Source organism: Pelobates fuscus, chromosome 4 (genome assembly GCF_036172605.1).
Source record: "Pelobates fuscus isolate aPelFus1 chromosome 4, aPelFus1.pri, whole genome shotgun sequence".
Classification (NCBI taxonomy): domain Eukaryota; kingdom Metazoa; phylum Chordata; class Amphibia; order Anura; family Pelobatidae; genus Pelobates; species Pelobates fuscus.
In genome coordinates this window covers 225,105,190-225,130,068 of record NC_086320.1, presented here as the reverse complement: position 1 = coordinate 225,130,068, position 24,879 = coordinate 225,105,190, and the positions used below count along the sequence as shown (strand labels likewise).

General features: G+C 45.5%; 2 protein-coding genes across 4 annotated transcripts in view; one reads left to right on the top strand and one right to left on the bottom strand.

Annotated features, from left to right (window-relative positions):
• The window catches only part of LOC134608802 (NACHT, LRR and PYD domains-containing protein 3-like), a 243,579-nt gene extending 227,107 nt beyond the window's left edge, over nt 1–16,472 (top strand). The window contains exons 13-14 of the mRNA XM_063451911.1: nt 6,072–6,168; nt 16,397–16,472. Of these exons, the coding sequence (XP_063307981.1) occupies nt 6,072–6,153 (82 nt within the window). The 3' untranslated portion in view covers nt 6,154–6,168; nt 16,397–16,472. The remainder of the gene's footprint in view (nt 1–6,071; nt 6,169–16,396) is intronic.
• Nucleotides 1–24,879, bottom strand: part of LOC134608803 (uncharacterized) — a 233,460-nt gene that overhangs the window by 139,594 nt on the left and 68,987 nt on the right. Inside the window, exon 18 of one of the 3 annotated variants that reach the window (XM_063451914.1) lies at nt 19,207–19,718. The exons of 1 other annotated variant lie outside the window; for it this stretch is intronic. The gene's annotated coding sequence lies outside the window, so the exon portion shown is untranslated. Of the gene's footprint in view, nt 1–19,206; nt 19,719–20,758; nt 20,979–24,879 lie in introns of those variants that run through there. One more of the 3 variants, XM_063451915.1, reaches the window with a different exon arrangement.

The window sequence follows — 24,879 nt, the reverse complement described above, 5'->3', positions numbered from 1 at the left end:
TGTAACGGGCTCAAAACGCCAAATGACTTGGACAAGACTGCCCCAAGGGTTTAAAAATTCACCTACCCTATTTGGCTCAGCCCTAAGTCAAGATCTACTGGATTTCGAGTCCATCCCAGGAGAGTGTGTATTGTTACAATATGTAGATGACTTGTTGATAGCAGCAGTTACAAAAGAAATTTGTCAGCAAGCAACGCACGATCTACTACACATTCTCTGGAAGGCAGGATACAAGGTGTCTAGAAAGAAGGCTCAGTTGTGTTTGCCAACTGTCAAGTATCTGGGATTCCATATCTCTGAAGGTCAAAGGATTATGGGGCCAGAGAGAAAAGAAGCTGTCTGCCAAATACCAATACCCAAGAATAGAAGACAAGTGCGAGAATTCTTGGGGGCAGCAGGCTTCTGTAGGATATGGATTCCCAGCTATGCGATACTAGCAAAACCTCTGTACGCAGCTATCAAAGGTACAGAGCACGACCCCTTCTTATGGACCCAAGAACAGCAAACGGCATTTGAAGATGTGAAGAAGGCTTTGATGAGTGCCCCAGCATTAGGTCTACCTGATCACACACGACCATTCTACTTATATGTACACGAGCAAAGAAGAATGGCTGTGGGAGTATTGACACAGTACTTGGGATCATGGCAAAGACCTGTTGCCTACATGTCTAAGCAATTGGATGCAGTGGCCAGCGGACTTCCACCTTGTCTAAGAGCCGTAGCTGCAGCCGCCCTGCTAGTAGCTGAAGCCGATAAACTCACTCTGGGTCAAGAACTTTATGTACGAGTCCCACATGCAGTACAGACGTTGTTGGATTACAAAGGAAATCATTGGTTTAGTAACAGCCGTATGACCAAGTATCAAGCAATGTTGTGTGAAAACCCAAGAGTGCATTTAGAGACTGTAAACACCTTAAATCCAGCTACCCTTTTGCCACAACCTACTGAAAGTCAACATGATTGTTTGGAAGTAATGGATGAAGTATTCTCAAGTAGACCAGATCTTCGTGATTTTCCCATCCAGAACCCCGATGTTCAATATTATACCGACGGCAGTAGTTATGTAAAAGAAGGGATCCGCTATGCAGGATATGCAGTGACAACAATAGACAAGGTGATAGAAGCTCGGCCACTGGCGAAAGGAACATCAGCACAAAAGGCAGAATTAATAGCACTAACACGAGCGTTACAATTGGCTGAAGGTTTAAGAGTGAATATCTATACGGACTCTAAGTATGCGTTCTTAACCACTCATGCCCACGGAGCTTTGTATAAAGAAAGAGGACTACTGAATTCAGAAGGCAAAGAAATCAAATACGCAGCTGAAATCCTACAACTATTGGAAGCAGTGTGGGAGCCGAAAGAAGTCGGTATCATACATTGTCGAGCGCATCTGAGAGGAGATGGTGATGTAACCAAGGGAAATCGGATGGCAGATAGTGCAGCTAAGCGTGCTGCTGAATCAGGAAGACAGGAGTATGTGGGGCATATAGCTGCTCTAATACCAACCCCACTGTCTCAATGGACTCCAGTTTATACAGCTCAAGAAGAGGAGTGGTTAAAGACTGAACCGGGAAAGTATCTGGAGAACAAGTGGTATCAGCTAGAAGATGGAAGAATAGTTATACCAGCATCGCTAGCGGTAGAAATTGTCCAAAATTATCACAACGGGACACATTCTGGGAGAGACAGTACTGAAGAATCTCTTAGAAAACATTTCTACATACCAAGATTGTCCAACTTGACTCAGGCCATTGTACGTAGATGTGTAACGTGTGCTAAGAATAATGCAAGACAAGGACCAGTAAAGCCACCAGGAGTCCAGTTTATGGGGGGACTCCCCATGTCCGATCTACAAATAGACTTTACAGTGATGCCTAAATCGGGTGGACATCGTTACCTGCTGGTAATTGTGTGCACCTATTCAGGCTGGGTAGAAGCATGTCCTACTCGTACAGAGAAAGCAGGAGAAGTTGTGAGATTCCTGCTACGAGAAATAATACCCCGATATGGACTACCCTGTTCTATAGGATCGGACAATGGTCCAGCTTTTGTTCACCAGTGCCTACAACAACTGACTCATATGCTTGGTATAAAGTGGAGGCTTCATACTGCATATAGACCCCAGAGTTCTGGTAAGGTAGAGAGAATGAATAGAACTATAAAGAACCAGTTGGCTAAAATGTGTCAGGAAACCCAACTTAAGTGGAACGTTCTCTTACCTATAGCTCTATTGCGAATCCGCAGTACCCCTACCAGAAGGATGGGCCTCTCTCCTTTTGAAATTATGTATGGGCGACCACCTCCCGTACTTGGTAACTTAAGGGGGGACTTGAGTCAGTTGGGAGAAGGAATTACCCGGCAGCAGGTTGTAGAGTTGGGTAAGACTATGGAGGAGGTACAGAAATGGGTACAAGATAGATTACCTGTGAATATTTATCCCCCTGTTCATAGTTATCATCCAGGAGACCAAGTGTGGATTAAAGAGTGGAATAATGTACCGTTAGGGCCCAAGTGGAGAGGTCCTTATGTTGTTCTTTTGTCTACCCCTACAGCGATAAAAGTAGCAGAAGTGACTCCGTGGATACATCACTCCAGGGTTAAACCAGCAGCAGTCGATTCTTGGCAAGTTACAGCAGATCCAGAGAATCCCTGCAAGATCCGGTTGAAACGCACTACTCAGTCGGAGTAACGAGGAATTATTGTGGATTACAAATTTTATTGTTACAGGTGTGAGTGAGAAGGCCATAATAAAGCCTGTCCGCTTACCATCACATAGTGTATAAGCCAGGAAAGTCTCGAAGGGACACCTGTGAAGACGAGCAGGACTCCATTCCCTGCAGCCCTCACATCCTGGAAGCTGAGGTTCCATCGCACGGACGAAGACTGAGGATGACGGCGAAAGATGTGCTTTTGATTGTGTTTATTTACATGTGTTTTTATATTCAGGAAGGTAGAGGTACCGACACTCCTAGCTGTGAGGTATGCATTAAGACCACGAGAACAGGTAACCATATTTCCCAAACCCTAATCTGGCATTCACAATACGAGTGTAAAGGAGATGTATCGAGATGTAGATACTTAAATATAGATTATAGTGTGTGCCATTTAGGAGTAGGAGAACCTAAGTGCTTCAGTCCGGAGTATCAGCCTCGTACAATTTGGTTGACTCTCAGGAATGGAGATCCTCAGGGGACCCTAATTAATAAGACGGTGTTAGAATCCGTACATTCTTCGGGTGTTCTGCTATTTGATGCGTGTAAAGCGATATCGAGTGGTAGAAAGCCGTGGAATGTATGTGGGGATCTTAGATGGGAGAGGACGTATGGGTCTAACGATAAATACATTTGTCCCAGTAGCAAAAATAAATATGTGAGTCCTAGATGCCCAAATAAAGACTATAACTTCTGTCCATATTGGTCTTGTGTGGGGTGGGCGACTTGGGGACAGACAGTAGACAAAGACATGATAGTGACTAAGTTGCCGACTAGCCCATATTGTAAGTCTATGGAATGTAACCCAGTCCATATACTTATTAATAACCCCGACAAGTTCTTAGATAAGTATGGCAATTTATTTGGGTTTCAGATATACGGGACGGGTTTAGATCCTGGGACATTATTGTTTATAGGGATAGAGACTGATACGGTATCCTCCCAGACTCATCAAGTATACCATTCCTTTTATGAAGAGATGAGCATAGATAATAAGATCCCCCATAATGCTAAAAACCTGTTCATCGATTTAGCTGAAAGTATTGCCGGTAGTCTTAATGTTACCAACTGCTATGTGTGTGGAGGTACTAACATGGGAGACCAATGGCCTTGGGAAGCAAAGGAGGTAATGTCCGGTTCTGAGGCAGTTGACCAACTAATATCTACACAAGCCGATTATCATATGAGTGTTAGAGGTAAATCTGAGTGGAGATTAAAGACCTCCATCATAGGTTATGTTTGCATAGCAAGGAAAGGAATAATGTATAATACTTCTGTAGGAGAATTAACTTGTCTAGGGCAAAAAGCTTATGATGATGATACAAAGAATACAACTTGGTGGTCGGCTTCAAATGTCTCAGAACCATCTAACCCGTTTGCTAGATATGCCAATTTAAAGGATGTGTGGTTTGATCTATCCATCACATCTACCTGGAGAGCCCCAGCAAATTTGTACTGGATCTGTGGTAAGAAAGCCTACTCGGAGCTGCCACAGGACTGGGAAGGGGCATGTGTGTTGGGTATGCTCAAACCATCCTTCTTCTTGTTACCGATTGAAACAGGTGAGACTTTAGGTGTTAAAGTGTATGATGTGAATCATAGGAAGAAAAGGGGACCCATAGAGATAGGCACCTGGGAAGATAATGAATGGCCTCCCCAGCGTATCATAGACTATTATGGGCCAGCCACGTGGGCTGAGGATGGTACTTTTGGTTATAGAACCCCTATTTATATGCTCAACCGTATTATAAGATTACAGGCGGTGGTTGAGATTATCACTAATGAGACATCACAAGCGCTCAATCTTCTAGCGAAGCATAACACCAGGATGAGGACAGCAGTCTACCAAAATAGATTAGCCTTGGATTACCTTTTGGCAGTAGAGGGAGGTGTATGTGGGAAGTTTAACCTAAGCAATTGCTGTCTTCAAATAGACGACGAAGGGCAAGCAATAGCTGAGCTTACTAGCCATATGGTTAAACTAGCGCATGTGCCTACTCAGGTATGGAAAGGGTACAATCCAAGTAGTTGGTTTGGTAGCTGGTATGAATGGTTTGGAGGGCTTAAGGCAGTGGTAGGTGGAGTCCTACTGATTTTACTGTTGTGTCTACTCCTACCGTGTCTTATACCCTTAGTAGTTAGGTCTGTGCAAAGCCTGATAGGAAGTATAGCAGAGAGGAAGGCTGCTGCACAGATAATGGCGATATATAAGTATAAGGCTTTAGATCAGGGAGAACCAATGCAGGAAGATGAGTGTTAAAAGATTCACATCATAAGATAAGTCTGGTCTGGTTCAAGGTAACTTGCAGTGTAAGCAAAACTAAGGTTATGTGATGCCTCAAGTAATTGTAAAATATCAAGAGGCATCAAAGGGGGGAATGTGGTGGAATCTCGGTAAAAATAAATTTAGTAGGCCGAGATTACCACGTGGCATGTGTACGTGCATATGCTGACGTATCGCTCAGTTGGTTGCACGAGGCAAGATACGATCAGTAGTGTACGGAGCATGTGCAAGAATACAGGATATAGTATTCCCCCTCCTCCATTGTGCTGGACAAGCCATGCGGTCAAACAGGAAGTTAATTCTTATTTGTGTTGATTGGTCAAGGGAATGTGCGGGTGGAGCTTAATATGGGAGGAGTTATATGCCTATATAAGGAGCCTGCACTATTGTCCGGGGCTCAGACTTTGCTGTATTTTGGTGACGCTAGTCCCTCTGAGTCCCGATCGGTGATCCAATCAAGAATCTCTTCCTTCCTGAAGAAACCTGTGTCCATCTCTCTGTGCTTGGCTTCCGTCAGTTTCTCCGGTATCAGTAGGTTACTGATATCTTGATATTAATTGTGTATGTAATTATCCATTTATCTGCACTTTATCACTTTGACACATATAATATGTATGGATGCACGTAAACAGAAAAGGTGAAATTGTGGTAGTATAAATGCATGACAAAAGTGCCAAAACGCCTTGGTCACAAACTCACTGCACCTTAAAAGAGCCTTGGTCCTTAAGTGGCTAATGTTGTTACTTATTTCATCATATGGCCAAATGTTCAGCTTCTCTACCTGGAATCCCCTCACTGTAGGGATTCTTGGACGGTTTACTATGTCACAGTTAACTTGAGTCTCATTTATTATGCTGTAACACTTTGAAAATTAATAATCAGGGGTAAGGCCTGACTGCCAATCAAGCAAGACGCAATTTGGAGGAGTTCCTCTGATTTTATGAAAAATTAAGCCTAAATTACTACCTACTTGACCTTTTAGTCATCTGGGAAATATCCCAATATTATTTTGGAATGAGCTTTCTTTTTAATTATAACATATAATATTAACATAGTTTAATTTTATTTGCTAGGTTGTCTAGTAGACCTATAAATGTTGATGAATACAGAAAAAGGAGAGGACTTCTTCAAAATGAGGAGATTCCCTTGGGCTAAATTCCAAATGACAAGGTACTGTAATCTGTAATGTGTTGTAAGATTACCTCACAATGTGCTCGCTCTTCCATAAACATTGAATGGCCTCTCTTGATGTCCTGGTCCACCCCTCTGCATTCATTTTGCCATAGTTTCCAGCAGTTTTCAACACTGACAATGCTGAACTATAAACATTTTGTCTCCCCTTCCAGCCTTGCAACCTTCATTTCTCTTCTCAGTCAGTGCTCCACCTCCCTTTAAACTAGCAAATGTTCTTACAACAAATCATTACTGACCTTACTCTCCTCTAACCCACCACACCTTAGTGTGAAAAAAAAATCTCCAGTACTCTCCCCCTTATCCAATTACTGCATTAGAACTTGTGTTGCATTTCTCAAGCAAAATACCAAACCAGGATCCACCTCTAACTCATATCTCCTCCACCAATTCTAACCCCCAGTCTTTTTTTTCTCCTCATCAACGAGCAATTCTACCCCACCACCTCACACTTGCTCTTGGCTCCCCTCTTCCAAGTCATTCTATTCAACATAACATCAATTTATACTCAATCTCACTCTTCTGGATTCTATTTTAGTGCACTCAAAATCTCATCGCATCTCTCTACTTCTTAAAACAGCTTTGACCCAGCTCCTGCAAATATTTTTCAGCCTGTTGCCCTTTTCCTTGCTTCTGGAATGTTGTCTACACTTAACTATCCACTTTTATCTGCTCATATTAAATCTTCCCATGCCTTCTTCGTTGAAACAGTTCTCATCTCTATCCATAACTGTCACCGAAGCACAACAATCTAAACGCTTTTCCATCTTAACCCTTCTTCATTCATCTGCTGCCTTTAACACTGTTGATCATCCAACTTTTCTTCTCACTTTGCCTACCTTGGTATTATTATTATTATTATTATTATTATTGCCATTTATATAGCGCCAACAGATTCCGTAGCGCTTTAAAATATTATGAAAGGGGGATTTAGCTATAAATAGGACAATTACAAATAAACTTACGGGAACAATAGGTTGAAGAGGACCCTGCTCAATCGAGCTTACATTCTATAGAATCACTGGTATTGCCCTCAAGTGGCTCCTTCCTACCACTCTCATTGATCCTATCAAGTTTCCTGCAACTATTTGTCCACTCAACCAATATCTCTTCCGGTTAATGTACTGCAAGGTTCAGTTCTTTTCTTTTTTCCTTCTGGAAAACCCCTCCATCTGCCCTCCTCTCCTTGCATTATTTCATTAATTTGGGCCTCGTCAGTGAGGTGTAGCGGACATCCCTCTAGGCCAGGGAGCACAGGGTCCACGTCTGGATTACCCTTTTAACTAAGGAAATGCATTGAAGCAAAAACAGAGAATATGAGAACTCTGAGAATGGACAAAAGCTTATGGAGGGGCGTGTCCGGCAGCCGGAGAAGATGGCCGCTTAGACCCTGAGCTCCTCGTGGCGCCCGCAATAACTTACCGCACATCGGCGAAACCGGCTCTCATACCCGCCGCAGATGGGCCGCACAAAACGACAGGCAGACCCTGCCAGCACCCCAAGACCCTCCGGACACGGGGGAGACCACACAATCCGGGCATACCTCCAAGCTGCGACCCGTGCGCAGTCGCCGCAACGGGAGATGGAGGCTGCAAGCCAGACCAACGAATCACTCCCATCCACACCAGCCAGATTCTCCCCAACACTCTCAGAACCCCAGCAGAGGCAGCAAGATGGTGAGTGGAGAGACATCCTACCTAACCTACTTACTAAGTCAGACTTTGACGCCCTCTCAGACCGACTAGGCCGCGTGGTCCGCGAGGAGGTGGCCCAACTACGCTTAGACATGGCAAACATGGAGGCCCGAATGGCAGTGACGGAAACTGAGACCAGGGCACTGAGGACAGACGTGGAGCAGACAAACACGCCGTAGTGAGCCAGGAGGCAGACATAGCCTACCTTACCACATGGGTCGACGACCTAGACAACCGCGGCCGCAGAATGAATCTGCGGGTCCGCGGAGTAAGGGAGGGAGGCCCCGCGGAGAACATACCAGACCTCCTTAGGCAAATTTTCACCCAAGTCTTGAGCGGCCAACAAATACCCAGAATAGGCCTGGTCCGAGCGCATAGGGCCCTGAGACCGATACCAGCTCCAGAAGAACAACCCAGAGATATAATATGCTGCCTAGACAATCACCACCTCAAAGAAGAAACACTACGCACAGCCCGCCGCATGGGCACTGTCCGCATCGCAGGCCAAGCCATTTCCATTTACCAAGATTTGTCCAGATATACCCTACAAGCCAGAAGAGCCCTACGCCCAGTAACATCAGCCCTACAACAGGCAGGTATCCAGTATCGCTGGGGCTATCCGTTCTCACTTTCTGCAAGACACGGACAAGACCAATTGTTCGTAAGGAAGCCAGGAGACGTCCCAGGATTCCTACGCAGCCTGGGCCTCCCGCCGCAACAGGTACCAGACTGGTTGGCGAGATCGTTCCTCCAACAACCACCGGGACCACAACTACCACGCAGACCCAACGCTGGCCCGCAAAGACCCCAGCAACAGCAACAACGCGACGGGCACCAGGGCCCAGTGAGGAGGGAGCAGTAACCAAGCACCAAGCAGCGCAGCCGGGGCACGGGATGGGGGACTTAAGCACAACCGCACAGAGCATCGTAACCGTGAGTAATGACAGTGGGGATTAACCCACTCATACCACACATGCCTACAAAAATTGGGGTGGGGGAAGGTGGGCTACGGGGCACAGGGGACACCAGCCATATCGGCCGCACACCACGGGGGATTCCACGCAAGGATAACCCCAGGGACACGCATAAACTGCCAACTGAGGCGCAGGGGGGGCAGACAGGACACTTTGGGGAGGGGGACTGGTGGGACCACCATGGTGGGCAACGTGGGGAGCAAACTGACGCATGAACGGACACGATAACTCCCTTGCAGAACTGCCACCGGAGGTGCAATTTGGACAGGTTTCCAAGCAGACTCATGCTTCAACACTTAACCGGAAAGGGGTGGGGGGATGGGGTGAAATATACGGGACGACACCTGGGGAGGAGGGGGGAGGGGGGTACCATACCCGCATCACCGGGAAGAGAGTGAGACAAGTTAGGGGAAAGGAACGAAGGAAACGCAATTAAGGCAGGCAGATGGGATACACTCAAGACAGACAGGCGAGGGAGGGAAGGGGGGAGGTGGGAGGGGGGGTAGAGAGGAGGGAGGGGGAGGGACGGCGCAGGGAGCAAACAACAATATATATTAAGATGGGGGGTGGGAAATAGGGGGAAGGGGAGGGAAGGGGGAGAGACGACCCAACCCAAAAAAAAAAAGGGGGGGGGGGAATAAAAAAAACAGGAGATTAATATACAAACCCTCAGCCCCCCAGAGGAAGGCACACGAGTCGGGCACAGCGGTTGGGATCCCAAGTCGAGGCGAGAGGGGGTCAGGATAGCCATCCAACCCGTACAATCGGGGCCACAAGATGTACACAAACGGGAGAAGGGCGGCAATAAACTGAATATGTACTATATGTAAATATTAAATGTTATGGCTATATGATATACTGCACAAAATGTATTATCCCTGACAGGACAGTGATCAGTCGGAGCAGCTGCCTCGCACAGATGTACGATATAGCAGAGCACGACACACGTCTAGGGAGACAAACACGACGATACGCACCGCTCAGAGGCCCAGACTTAACACACCCACAGCTATAACAGAGGAAAAGCCAACACTAGGCGGCATGACAAGAGGGTACCAGACCACCCACACGCCGAATGGCAGCCAGCGCCGAGACATGGTCCAGAATCTACATAGGCCCCCCCCACACCGCAAGGCGCCCCACCCCATAGGCCCTACAGGTCACGCACAAACATTAAATGCCAAATAGCGACATACCCCCACTCCATGACGAAGATTAGCCCAGCCCTCACTGAATTTCAGCTAAACAATGCACTAGACCCACCCCACACGGCACAACAGGCCCACGGCAACACGACTTCAACTCAGAACAGAAGTAGGAACGCGGCAGGGAAAACACATATAATGCCTAGCACATCACGCACACATGGACAAAAGCCCAACACACAATGAGAGACCAAACGGAAGCCACAGCCACAAAGCCACTTAGGAGACGAAGGACCACAGACTACCAATAGTACTACTTACTATTTCCGCCACGCGGAGGGAAAGTCCACCACGGACGAGATACCCGACACCCCCACAGGTATAGGACACAGTAGCCCCCGATACAAAGGGGACGCACAACTCCCGGGAATAACCCGAACCCACCTATCGGTTGGGCTGACAGGTCGATCCACCGGGACGATTGTCCATTCACCAAGAGTACACAGTTACTCTACAACACGCACAGACCCGAGCGACACTAGCCCCTGACAAGGCCTGACACGAGACAGTACCACGCTATACAAGCTCACGACCCACGACCTTACCCACAGCCCTCCTTGTACCTACCCAACTATCCACCCCCTGCGGCTGCCCAGACGATGCCGGCTCCGGGCCCCAGCGGGTTCACCCGGGAAGACCTGAGCATAGTCTCCTACAACGTACATGGCCTCAACATCAGAGAAAAACGCACAAGACTCCTGCGGGACCTGAAACACTACAGGGCATCGGTGGCGTTTATCCAAGAAACGCACTTCCAAGAAGGCAGGGCACCAGCCCTGAAGGACCGCAACTTCCGAACAGGGTACTTCAGTAACAACCCGGATAAACGCACACAAGGCGTGTGCATTCTTTTTTCAAGCAGAATTCCATACACAGAACTAGCAACCCTCAGGTGCAAACAAGGCAGGTATATTTTCACTAAAGGCACAATTGCAGATCAACTCTACACATTCGCCAACGTATACGCCCCGAACACGAAACAACACCACTTCCTTCGGGACGCCCTAAGCACCTTGATGAAATTCGCGGAAGGTACCCTGATCGTCGGAGGGGATCTGAACCTGGCACTACACCCGGACCAGGACTCCACGACCCCGCACGAAGCGACACCACACAACAGACACGCCAACACTCTCCGCCTTCTACACCTCCAGCAATTAGCGGATTGCTGGCGAGCACTACACCCAACAACCAGGGACTACACCTTCTACTCACAAACACACTCAACGTACACGAGATTGGACTACTTTATGTTGTCCCACTACAACCTAAACCTACTTCAAAACGCGGAGATTCTGCCGATGACATGGTCAGATCACAACCCGATACGAATACGGCTGAAATCGCCATTAAACAGACCCAGGCAGATGTCATGGAGACTAAACGAATCCATCCTTTCAGACGTGGTGGAGACGGACAAGATAGGCAACACCATAAGGGACTACTTCCACAACAACGAGACGGGGGACGTGACGCCGCTGACGTGCTGGGAAGCGCATAAAACAGTGGTAAGGGGCCAGATCATAGCCATTTGCGCAACCCGCAAGAAGGCGGCAGTGCAGGAGACGCTTGAACTCGGCAAAGACATAGCGACCCTGGAGGCCAGACACAAACGCACCCTCGACGCACAAACGTACAGAGACCTAACGGCCAAACGAACACAACTCACAACACACCTCAACCGAGCAATCCAACGCTCATACCAACACTATAGACACATGATACACGAACATGGAGATAAATGCGGGAGACTGCTGGCGAGCCTACTGAAACAACGTAAAACCCAACTATACATCCCCAAAATAAAAGACGCACAGCAACGGCTTAAACACCTCCCGGACCAGATTGCGACGGAATTCCGCACCTACCACCAGGGTCTATACCACCTCCGGCGAGACGAACTGGGAGACCCGCAACCTCACAAACTCCGGGCCATACGTAACTACCTGGACTCGGTTCATATGCGAGAAATTCAGGAGGCCGACCGAGAAGCACTCGAAGCCCCCATCACGCCGGAAGAACTGGCACTCGCAATTAAGAAGGCAAAAACAGGCAGGGCACCGGGACCCGACGGACTCCCCCTTCAATACTACAAAGTATTTGCCCAAGACATCGTCCCGAAACTACTGCAAGCCCTGAACTCCATTCAAGAAGGGGCCACGCCGACAGCCCAGTTCACCTCGGCGAACATCACCTTACTCCCAAAGGAGGGTAAAGACCCGACACTGTGCCCAAGCTATCGCCCGATATCGGTGCTAAACACAGACATCAAACTCCTTGCCAGCGTCCTGGCATTGAGACTGGCGCCCTTACTACCAGCCGTGATCCACCCGGACCAAACGGGATTCATCCCGGGCAGGGTGGTAAGGGACAATACAATACGGGCCCTAAACATCATAGCACACGTCAGAACCCAACGGCACGGAACCCTCCTCCTGTCTACAGACGCTGAGAAGGCGTTCGACAGGGTGGACTGGGATATGCTAATGGAAACCCTCCATACCATAGGCATAGGGCCGAAATACGGTGTTTGGGTGAGGGCACTGTACACCTGCCCGACGGCACGACTCAGGATCAACGGCGCACTGACTGACCCGTTTCGGATCCACAATGGGACCAGACAAGGCTGTCCACTCTCACCGCTACTATTCGCACTGACGCTGGAGCCATTCCTAAACAGGATCAGACGCAACGCAGACATCCAGGGGCTCAAGATAGGGAACACACACCACAAAACACTAGCGTACGCAGATGACATGCTATTTGTGGTCACGAACCCACAGACCTCTCTACCAGCGATACAGAAAGAATTTGAGGACTACGGACAGGTGTCAAACTTAAAAATTAATTACTCTAAGTCGGAGATACTGAACTTAACCATCAAACACGCGGACAGACTGACCCTTCAGAGACAACACCCGTACCGCTGGTGTGACCACCGCATGCGATATCTAGGGGTCTGGCTCACCCCAAACCCGGCAGACCTGTACACGCAAAACTACCTTCCCATATTGAAAAAAGCGACGGAGGAACTGCATAAATGGAACGCCCTATACATCTCGTGGCTGGGAAGGATAAATGCGGTCAAGATGACACTACTGCCCAAGCTGCTGTTTGTGTTCCAAGCAGTACCGATACATGCCCCGCAAACATTCTTCAAGGCACTGAGGGCAGAGGTCCGCTCGTTTGTCTGGAAAGGCAAGTCCCCACGCATAGCACACACCCAGTTAATCCTACCTAAGCTTCGAGGAGGCTTGGCATTCCCCGACTTTGAGAAATACTATCACGCAACACACCTGACAAGAGTCGCCAGCTGGACAATAGCCAGCGGCACAAAGCCATGGACCCAACTGGAATCGGACACCATTAACTGCGACCTCCGAACACTACCCTGGATACCCGCGGCGGCATACAGACACAAACGCATCGCCAACCCCTTCGTGGCAGCGACCATGAGGATCTGGCACAGACAGGGCCACAAACAACACCTGACGACCGACCTGGGCCTGCTGCTGCCACTAAGGGGCAACCCGGACTACCCAGCGGGAGACCTAGGCCCCACACCGAGCCTAGCAGGACGCCCGACGTATGGTGGACGTCCTCGAACACCCATTCAATATTCAGCAGTTAACAGACCTCTTCCCGGACAGACCACTGACGTTCTCACACACACTGGCCAGAGCACAACTCTCCCAATACGCCAGGTCGATCCCGCAAAAGCCATCCCTGACGAGAGACCTGACACAATTCGAGCGCCTCTGCACGCAAGACGCGGAAACACCCAGAGCCATCTCACAGATATACACCATACTGATCACCAGTAGATACCTACTGGCACCGCCCTGCATAAGAAAATGGGAAGAAGACCTGGACGAGGCCATGTCAGAAGCTGACTGGGACAAATACCTCACCCTGATACAAAAAACGCCTAGCTCAGCACGCCTACAGGAAAACTCCTACAAGATCCTTACCAGGTGGTATCTGACACCAACGGCATTACACATCAGGAACCCAGACATACCAGACACCTGCTGGAGATGCGGGGAGGAGGCAGGCACATTCCTTCATGTCTGGTGGTCATGCACACGGATACAGCCATTCTGGGACACGGTCAGAGGCATCATACACGAAGTAACAGACGAGATGCTCCAGAGGTCCCCGGCAGCCTTTCTCCTCCATCACACCGACATGGCCACACAGCTATACGGCAGATCCATAATACCACGTTGCTGAACGCAGCCAAAGCGATCATCCCTATCTATTAGAAGCAGGCAAGCATACCACCGATATCAAGATGGGTGGAGGAGGTGGAGAACACCAGGAAATACGAAGATATAAAGGCAAACACCCCGAAACTCAGAGACAGATACACCAAACGCTGGTTCCACTGGCTGAGAATAACCACATCAAACGACTTCCAACGACACCTGGCCCCGCAATAGCCGGACGGGTCGAGAGGCGGGAGAGAGCGACCGGGAGACCAGACGGGGAGCGGAGGGATGTGGCGAAGGGGGGCAGCAGCAGGGGATGGAGACACGCATAACCCCCCCCCCTACCGAACCACACTACCTACCCCCCCATACTGACACCAGACCAGACCCGCTAACGCACCACACAAGACGGACACAGAAGCAAACCTAGACTGACAGACCTAAAACTGGACACCCCCGCCCAACACGACGGACGGGAGACACCGTACGAACGTCAAAACACTACATAATGCCAAAAATACCCACACCCGATATGAGTACACGACCAACCGTGACAAGGAGGGGGACACTAATGTAAGCCACCCAGGGGAGAAAAAAAGCGCACAGGGTACAGAAACCCAACACTTCACAACGAAACGCACACACATACACATACACACAACTAAGCCCCGACGAACCTCACAAAGAGAGATACCAGGACACGGGAACGGGCACCACTCACCGAACATCAATAGGCACAAGACCTCGGCTTAGCCGAATAGGGAACAGCACACGGGAACCAAATCAGCCACACAGTCACACCACAATAGAATACCACCCAGGACTGAAGCAGCCACACTTGGCGGCGGAGATACCAATCCGCCTAGAACACGCAACGACAATCAGATACCCAAACAAGCTATCACAAAGCAGAACCTAGAGCCCTGCAGCGCCCAGAGCACACAAACTACCGAGACACCTATAGCCGTAGGTAGGGCAACATAGCAAGACATACACACAAACTACACCTATTACCAGACCAAACGAGATTAGGGTACAGCCAACCACGACCACAACACGACAAGAGACACAAGGCAATGGATGCTTGGCAGCACGGGCACCATACCAAAACACGAACTGGTGCAACACAATACACGGTAAAAAGTTAGAGATAAGCCCCTCAGGAGAGAAGGCACTGGGTAGACACACTCTACCAAAAGACACCAGAGCAGACAAGACAATGGTACTTCACGAGCACTAACAGGGTCAAGTGAGAACAACTGACCAAGCATAAGCAAACTGTATTACACCAACATGAACCAGATGGCCTCTGCGTAGACGACGTAATGCATACTGACATAAGCACCGTATATATATGCGCCCTAGCGTGGGCAACTCATGCCTACCCATACAAGCAGGAGCCACACGCACATATGCTACGGCAACAATAAGCATACAAAAAACTAAAACACAGCCGTAAAACTAATCTGAGTACATAGGCCAGTTGACAATATGAACCAATCCGTTATGTCATGTTATACAGGCTAAGACTAATTCGCTTCTGCGTAAGCGACAAACTGTTTATACCTTTACTTACCAATGCTTCGGCCCCTGCGTGGGCAAATATTTGCTTTAATATGACTCGGTTTGCTAAATGCGTTTATATTGTGACAACAATAAAGATATTCAAAACAAAAGCTTAGGGAAACTCCCCGCTCAGGTCTCAAAAAGGTTTTCTCACTTTTGCATCTATACCATTTGCCTATCACGCTGATCAATTCTCTCCTCCGCTGGACACTCTTCTCTTCACCACCACCTTCCATTGTCTGCAAGTCAACTTAAAGGGATTCTCCAGTGCCAAGAAAACAAACCAGTTTTCCTGGCACTGCAGAATCCTGGAGTTTCCCCCTCTCTCCCACCCCCATCCCATGTTGCTGAAGGGATTAAAACTCGGTTATCTTCACAATTGTATTTTTGCATTCCATGTTTGTGTTTTTTATATATATTATATACAGATTGTGGTGCTATAATCTCTTGTACCGATACCGGTGTTTTTTTATTTCTATTTCTCTTTGCAAGAAAAAAAAAACATTTAATTATTTCTACCTTTAAAAAGCTAAAAAAAAATATGTATCATCTTCTAGGTCCAACTTTGTATGCTCCTTGAGATTCTTTGCAACAGGCTTTACATTTGGAGGACATGTCCCAAAATGAATCATAAATGATGATGATTAAATGATTAAAGGTGCCTGAAAAGTCACTATTTAAAACAAACAAAACTCTTGCAACGTGGTCTTTAAGGTGGCAACAGGAATCAAACCTTCATTGAACTCTAAAGTGCAATTATCTTGCAGTGGCTGAGCTGGATTTCATGGTTCATGAGATTGAGTTTTCTCTGACAGACGTTTGTTTATTCTTTATTAGCTCTGGATGAACATAGTACACAGGAACTCTGAGCGAACATGGCTGACATCCATATCTATTAGCTAATATGGTGTGAATCAAAGCTATGTCATTCAGTCTACACAGGTTGGTGTACACTGAACTCTTCCAGTAGCCTTAAAATATCTGTGACTTAAACCAAAATAACAATCACAATAGTAACATATGCGAACTGTTTGCAATACACCATAACGGAAATAGATAAGACAGCTAATTCATAAAAGTACACTCATAGAGACAATAAATAGCTCAAAAGGCCGCTTGACAATCTCTGCTAGTTTGGTCATAAGTTATATGTTGCGGGAACTACGTGTCCCTTCTTCTCTAATATGCTAACAGACCTGCGTGTCTAAAGCACGTGTATGTAAAATCAGTATCTTGCCATTTAGATTGTATGCGAGACCTGTAAGTCTGAATTTTATGCCATAATCCGTACTAATATGATAACCCAATAAAATCGAATTTACAAAAAAAAAAAATATCTGTGACTTCATGCTTTAGCTTGAAAATAATACTAACCACATTAAGTATTAGCCGCTGAACCTTTGATTGGATAATTAACTCTATATTACTCTTCAGGCCTAGAAGCACTGGATTATCTTGTTCAGGAGAACTACACATTTCTTCCTCATCCAAAGTTGCTGGGCTAAATAAGTTGTGTAGAAGATAAATGGATTCAATAAAAACATTTTTTTTTTTTTTTTTAAACTCAGTGATAAGTAATTCACTTTTGCTGACTTCTGGTTCTGAGAACCCCTTCATCTTCAGTGTCTGTAATGTGCTAGATTCCATGCGTTCATCTGTTGTAATTGCTTTTCCTACTTTTATAGATTGGTGCATCTACGTCTTTAATATATCTTTTAAAATCTTGAAGAGTATATATTCTGATTTTAATGCCGAATGCACACATATTCTGCACCATGAATACCAACATTCTTGATGGATCTGTCACTATGATATGCATTTTTAACAAACACATTTATTCATCTTCCAGTCAAAGTTGAAGTTCTTTGTTATTCCGCAACAAAAAAAAAATATCTGGTTCAAATACATTATCTAGTTAAAACACAGTTTTCCAATAAACAAATGGAAATTGTTAGAAGATTACCACAAAGAACCTTAGTTAAGTTTAAATAAGGAAATCAGCTCCCAGACTTGATCAGTGCTATGTATCCTAACAGTGTTTGGAAATGTTTGGTATACCTTCATAATCTTTCAAAACTTAGCATTTTCAGGGTACAGCCACCGCAAAGGCTTTTGTGAAAAAAAACATCCATGCCTATTAAAGTAATATTATAACAGAGATTTGACAACAAAATGGTTGTATGGTATCCCTTTCCAATGTGATTCCTTAAAGGAACACTATATCGTTGGGAGCATTGGGTTGGACTATCATGGAGGTTTGTAATACTCAGAGGAGCACATTCAAGCTTCCCTGTAGGAATGCACGGAGTCAACACTTTGATATCGGTGCCTTCTGTGTCACATGCCAGAGTTGAACTTTGTCAGTGCAGCGGAAGCACCTCTGTGACAGAGAATGACAGCTGAATGCTTTCAGCCTATAAAAGCACCTATTACTCTCACGGTCTAGTAAAACCAGAAGAAGGTGCATAATACTTGCCTTAGTAGTACCTCAAGTTGGAGCAGCACTGTGGGTGGCCAGGCACCCTCATTCATAAACTTGCTTGAAAATGATTTCACACTGAGGGGCCGCATCAGGAAACTCCAGGCACTATAAATAACTAATTGAATGAAATGATATGGTTATAATGCCTACAGTGTCCCTTCACATTATTGAACAAACTGTAAGCTTGAGGACAGTTAATCAGACAGACATTTCTATTTCTTGGCTGTCTGTATCAATTTTGTCCAAGTTTTGCATATGGAGTGTGCATTCTGCACGCACAGTTTTGACTGATTGATCTCTTCTCTGTAGGGACAGCCAATGCAGTGCACATGCTTGATCAGCTGCTTTGCAAGTCACTGCACATAGCTGTGACCATTTCTGCTTTTAAAAGTGATCATGGTGGGAGGAGTGTGAATGTGCAATGTTTCTGCTTGAAATGCTGCACATACGGAGATATTTGCACTTTTGTTCCTGGATAGTGATGTCCCGAACTGTTCGCCAGGAACCGTTCAACGGCGAACATAGCTTGTTCGTGGCGACTGTGGCAGACGAACATATGCGATGGTCGGTCCGCCCCCTATTCATCATGGAGGTGGGAAGGTCTGGGAGGGAGGGTCAATTTAACCCCTTAAGGACCAAACTTCTGGAATAAAAGGGAATCATGACATGTCACACATGTCATGTGTCCTTAAGGGGTTAAAGGGACATTTTGGGCACTATAGCCATTTCATCTCATTGAATTGGTTAGAGTACCTGGAACCGTCTGGCACTGTCCCTTCGTTTATGTTAAACCATTTTCAAGCTGTTTAACACTGAATGAGGATCCCTGGCCACCCACAGTCTGCCCCAACTGGAGCTATGGAAAAGCAGAGATTACACACTTACTTGTAGCCATATAAATTCATACCAGCAATGGGCGCTGTTACAGACTGAAAGCAGTCAGCGGATACTCTTAGCTAATCAAAGCTGCTCAGGCTAATTAGTCCAAGCAGCAAAGAGGGGATGGGCTGCTGAGCAGTCTAATTTAGCAATAAAACATGAACAGCGCAAGTGGGCACGATACTATAACCACTTACAGATAGGTGTAGTTACAATGCCCACAGTGTCCCTTTAGGAATGCAGGTAGCAAGAATCTTCACCATCTTTGGTAGCACGTACATATGTGGTGAGATGATTTCCAGAATGAAGCACTCCCAAGTCAAAATTAAGGACAAAAATTACTGAGTGTCATCTGGAGCACTGCTACCACAAAAATACTTTCAGACATTAAATTATTGGAAGAGAAAAAAAAAAAAAAAGTCAGTGTTCTCATTAAGTGAATATTTCATTCATTTCATTTCTATTGTATATGAGTTGTCTATTGCGTGGCCTGCGACGTGTACCAAAGAGCTCTCGACCTAGAAGATAAAAATAATAATGACATTAATTTTCTGTAGAAGTATATAACATATTCTTGACCAAATGTTATTGCTACAACTTAAAGGATTACTCCAACAATTTTAATAAAGCAATTATTTAAAATGCACTATTTCACATTAGTACCATGGTCCACCACCCCCTGTATTTCCTAAAAAAAAAAAAAAATTCCTAAATACGTAACCAACATACCTGGAGTCCAACACTAGACAAAGTTCTCCTGATTTGCCTTACACGTCCTGTCAGATGTCACTGCTATCCTCTGCGAGGCCCAATAAAATGCATCTCATAGACAGATCTCCAGGCTCCAAGCACATGCATGCGCTCTAAGCCAAGAACAGGAGTGAGATTGGCAGCGTGGGGTGGATGGGGAAATAGAGGGTGGGAGTTATATATAAAACAAAAATCAATCACTCTCTATTTTATTTATTTTCCCCAAAATGAAGAAGGATATTAGGCTTACCCAGTGAAATGAAAACTTGTTTATTCATTCACAATCCATCATGAAAAATAATCCCACAGAAGGGCATGATGGACAGGAGAACAAAAATGGTGGCTACTGAGATACAAGGTAAGGAAGAAAAGGTTATAAATCTATAGGCAAGTGACGAGTATAATCATTAAGATACAAGGGTCATAAGGAAAAGAAATCTAAAATGGATGATGAAGAAAAACAAAAAAATTGCAGCACCACTGTAAATATGCAATAAAGCCTTGAGTACAAGTATAATGTATACTCTGCAGGATTCTTCATTGTCTAATTACTTAATCTTCTACACCTTTTTCTGAATTCTACATACTACAAGGATACCTATTTCATGTTCAGCCCATCCATAAGTGTACATGACATGTGTCCCTGAAATATGGTGGATATAGTAACCCTAGCAATAAACACAATTTAGTGTTTTAGCAGCTCTACCATACCCAATTACTGGTGTGAAAATTGTAGATTATGCTAACGTAGTGTACCAATAATCTTAATTTTAGTAATGACAGGAGGCAATAAAATTTGCATAAACTTTATTTACTAAAACTCCAGCAGCACAGATCAAAAGTTAAACCACACAGAATCAAGAATCATTTCTACATATAGTTCTGTGGTGCGTGCCTCTTTCTCTTTCTTTGAAGTGAACTAATAGTCTAATGAACAAGTCCAACAGTGATAACTCAAATAACGATGTGGATCCAATGTAACCCAAAGGACATCTTGAACAGTAAGGATGTGATGGCCAATTTTCACACTGAAAAGAACAGAAAAAAGTGAAAGGCAGCGAAATTATCGTAGTTCATCAATAATATTATTGAGTATAAAATAACATATACCAGAAATGGCTGGTATATGTTAATTAGCTAGGAAAATTAGCAGAAGCAGCGGTAGGGCATGTGAACAAACAGAAAATTAGATAAAACCAGTAGAGGGAGAGGAAGATGCGAGGGAAATATTCGCCTCCTGTCATTAATAAAATTAAGAATATAGGTACACTACGTTAATAGCATAATCTACAATTTTCCACATGACAGGAGGCTTCATAATGCTATCAAAAAAGAGCAAAAGAAGCGGGATGGAAATAGAAAATACGAAAATTATCTTCGCCAGACCAGTCAGCAGAATGCATAATGTCCGCCAGCGAAGCACCCAACAAAAAAGCTTGCATAGCCGCTGCACCATGCATACAGTGTGCTCCGAATGTCGATGCAACGCCACACAGTGATAACAACCATTGGACCCATCTAGCGAGGGTCATAGCTGAAACTGGTCCATGCGGTTGTACATAAGATACGAGTAATTGCCCCAAAGGGGAACGACGAAGTGAAGCAGTAACTTCGACACAGTGAAGGAGAGTTTTAACCTCGCAAAGACGGGGAGCAGAAGGAAAAAAAAAATAGGAAGGAAGATTTTTGTTTTCATACACGAAACCGAAAAAGATCATCCGTCCACGTCGAACACACGATATCCTACGGAAGGAAACCAGACATAGCAGCAAAGTAAGCTTTGCAGACAGTTGACGCAAAGATAGCAATGTGTTGTCTGCAAAATCTGAAGGAAATTCAAAACCGATTCAAATTCAAAAAATTCAAAATGGGATGAGTTCTAGTCGCAGGATTTTCAAAATTACCTTTCGGATGGAAGCCATCTTCGTCAAAGGAAGACATAGTAGGCATGTCATGGAGATGGTCTCTAAACCCCAGTAATTGAACAACTTGAGCCGGTTTGAGAGCAAACTTCTCCCGATTCACCACGAATTCCAGGGATTCGAGAAAGTCCACTATAAATCTTGTCTGAGATACTAGTTGTGAGGCAGAGTTGCAGAAGATCAACAAATCGTCTAGGCAAATCAAGCACCGTACTCCCAGAGATCGTACACGCACCATGACCGGTTTCAGTAGTGTTGTGAAACACCAGGGGGCCGAATGGTAGGCAGGTGGAGTTTCGCCAGCAGAACTGTAGAAATCTTTCAATTGGTACTGATAGGTATGCGTCCTTGAGATCTAGACGTGTGAACCAATCGTCTTTTAGCAGAAGGTCGCGTAGTTTATGGATGCCCTCCATCTTGAAGAGACGGCAGACTACAAAAGTATTTAGTTGATGTAGGTTGATGACGGGCCGAAAATCGTCTGTTTTCTTTTGTACCAGAGAGGTGTTGCTGAAAAAAACCTCAGCCATTGGGGGCAAACTGAACCGCACCTTTGGTGAAAAGTGCTTGTATTTCTTAGTCTATGAGGAGTTCCTAAGCCTTGGACACCTGAATAGGGTGTGGCGGTCATGATTTAACGGGGGAACAGGAAAATTCTATGACATATCCTCTCACCATTTGGAGGATCCAGGCATCCGTCGAAATGTCCCTCCAGTTCTGGAAGAAAAGAAACAACCGCCCTGCAGTTAAGGCAATGTAAGGGGAACATAAATCGGGACCCACGTGAGGGGAATTGGCCACGTCCATGGGAGCCTCTAGACCTGGTGGCACCTCGGTAGTGTGAGGGTTGCCAGTTAGAAGTACTTGAGTAGAACAAAGTTGAGGGAGGGTTGGGCCTGGGTCTGGAAGACCAAATTCGGATTGGTGGCACGGCCTCTCTGCCGACTAGCCCTTCCAAAAACACCACAGGGTGGTGGGGTCCGAAAGACTTGTCGTAGCGACTTCTGGGCCTTGTTGAGTGTTGTGAAGATAGACACGTGTTTCTTCAATTCTGCGATGAATGAATTGCCAAACAAGAGGCCGTTGGCTAAAGCCCCCAATTTCTTGGTGGCCATGTTCAGGAGCTTGGTATCTATCCGTACTAATGCCGCTTTACATCTCTCTGTGCAGAGGGCTGCATTGGTGTTTCCTAGGAGGCATATGCGCCGTTGTGCCCATTCACGCACGACGTTAGGGTCAAGCTGCATGTCCTGAGACAGCGCCATGTCAGCGGAATATAAGATCTTTGCCAAAGGTCCCAGGATGTCGAGCAGCTTGTCCTACGTGTGGCAGTATAACACCTGTGGAGTATAGAGGGGTCCCTGATGGCAGAGCAGGGGTTAACTCACAGGTAGGTGTGATATCAGTAGCGTTGTCAGACTGCCTGAAATGAGATGAGGAGTTAGCCGCCGTGAGTCTTGCGGTCCCAGAGAGTTAAAATGGTGGCCGCACACGAGGACCCGCTGGGAACACAGGCAAGGGCAGTGTGGCCATTAGATAGAGGGTTTAGCAGGAGCAGGGACAGTGGGAAAGGTGATAGAACACAAGAAATATACATAACAGTGGAGATTAAATAAATACTGTATGATTCAGTGTTAGCAAACAAGTAGATTCAATACTCTGACCTGTACTCTAGCAGGAGCAGCAAAGAAAGAGGAAGAGGCAAGCACCACAGAAGTATATGTAGAAATGATTCTTGATTCTGATTGGTTTAACTTTTGATTGATCTGTGCTGCTGGAGTTTAGTAAAGAAAGTTTATGCAAATATGAAGCCTCCGGTCATGTGGTAAAATTCACACTATACTTATGAATATACATCCAGACACATGGTAAGTGGAGTATATGAGTGTTATGCGGCAGTGGGATTGTTTATGTTGTATTTGTGGCAAGGTTTGGTGTTGTGGTTATAACCTCCCTGCACATTTCATTTAAGTGTAGATTTAGTCGCTGTTACTGAGACATGGTATAATGAGAAAAATGACTGGGACATAGCAATACCAGGGTACTCTTTATATAGAAAAGACAGGGAAGGCAGGAAAGGGGGAGGGGTGGCCCTGTATGTAAAGGATAGCATAAAATCTAGCCTAATAAAAGTTAGTGAGGCGAACATAGAGTTACGTTAGAATTTGGTAATCACACAGTAATTCGTGTAGGTGTGATTTATAGGCCCCCCAGGACAAATTGAAGAGTTAGATAATCTACTAGTTGAGGAAATAGCTAAAATTACAATGAAGGGGGAAGTTATCATCATGGGTGACTTTAATCTTCCTGATGTGAATTAGAAAACAAAAATAGCTGCTTGTGCCAGGAGCACACATATTCTAAACTCCCTACTGGGATTGTCTCTAAAACAAGTCGTTGAGGAGCCAACTCGTAAAGAGGCCATACTAGATTTAGTGTTAACAAATGGAGATTTGGTATCTGATATTACTGTAGGTGAAAGTTTAGGATCCAGTGGATAGTAAAAAACAAAAAGTAATTATAAAAAAAAAACAGAGTGAGGAAGACAGAATGATCTATAAGATTAGGCAGAAAGAGGCTAAGCAAGTTATCAGAGCTTACAAATCACACACAGAAGAGAAAATAGCACAGTCAGTAAAAAAGGGGGACAAAACCTTTTTTAGATACATAAATGAGAAAAGAAAAGTAAAACAAGGATTAGTTAGATTAAAAACAAAAGAAGGAATGTATGTAGAAGAGGATAAAGGTCTAGCTGACTGAATCAATTAATATTTTTGTTCGGTATTTACAGATGAAAATGAAGGAGAGGGACCTCAGTTAAGAAAAAGGATAAATTAATTATTTATTACATGTGAGTTTACAGAGGAAGAGGTTCTATTTCAACTGTCAAAAGTAAAGACAAATAAGTCAATGTGACCTGATGGAATACACCCAAAGCTATTAAAAGAGCTTAGTGGTGTACTAGCAAAACCATTAACAGATTTATTTAACCAATCATTGATAACAG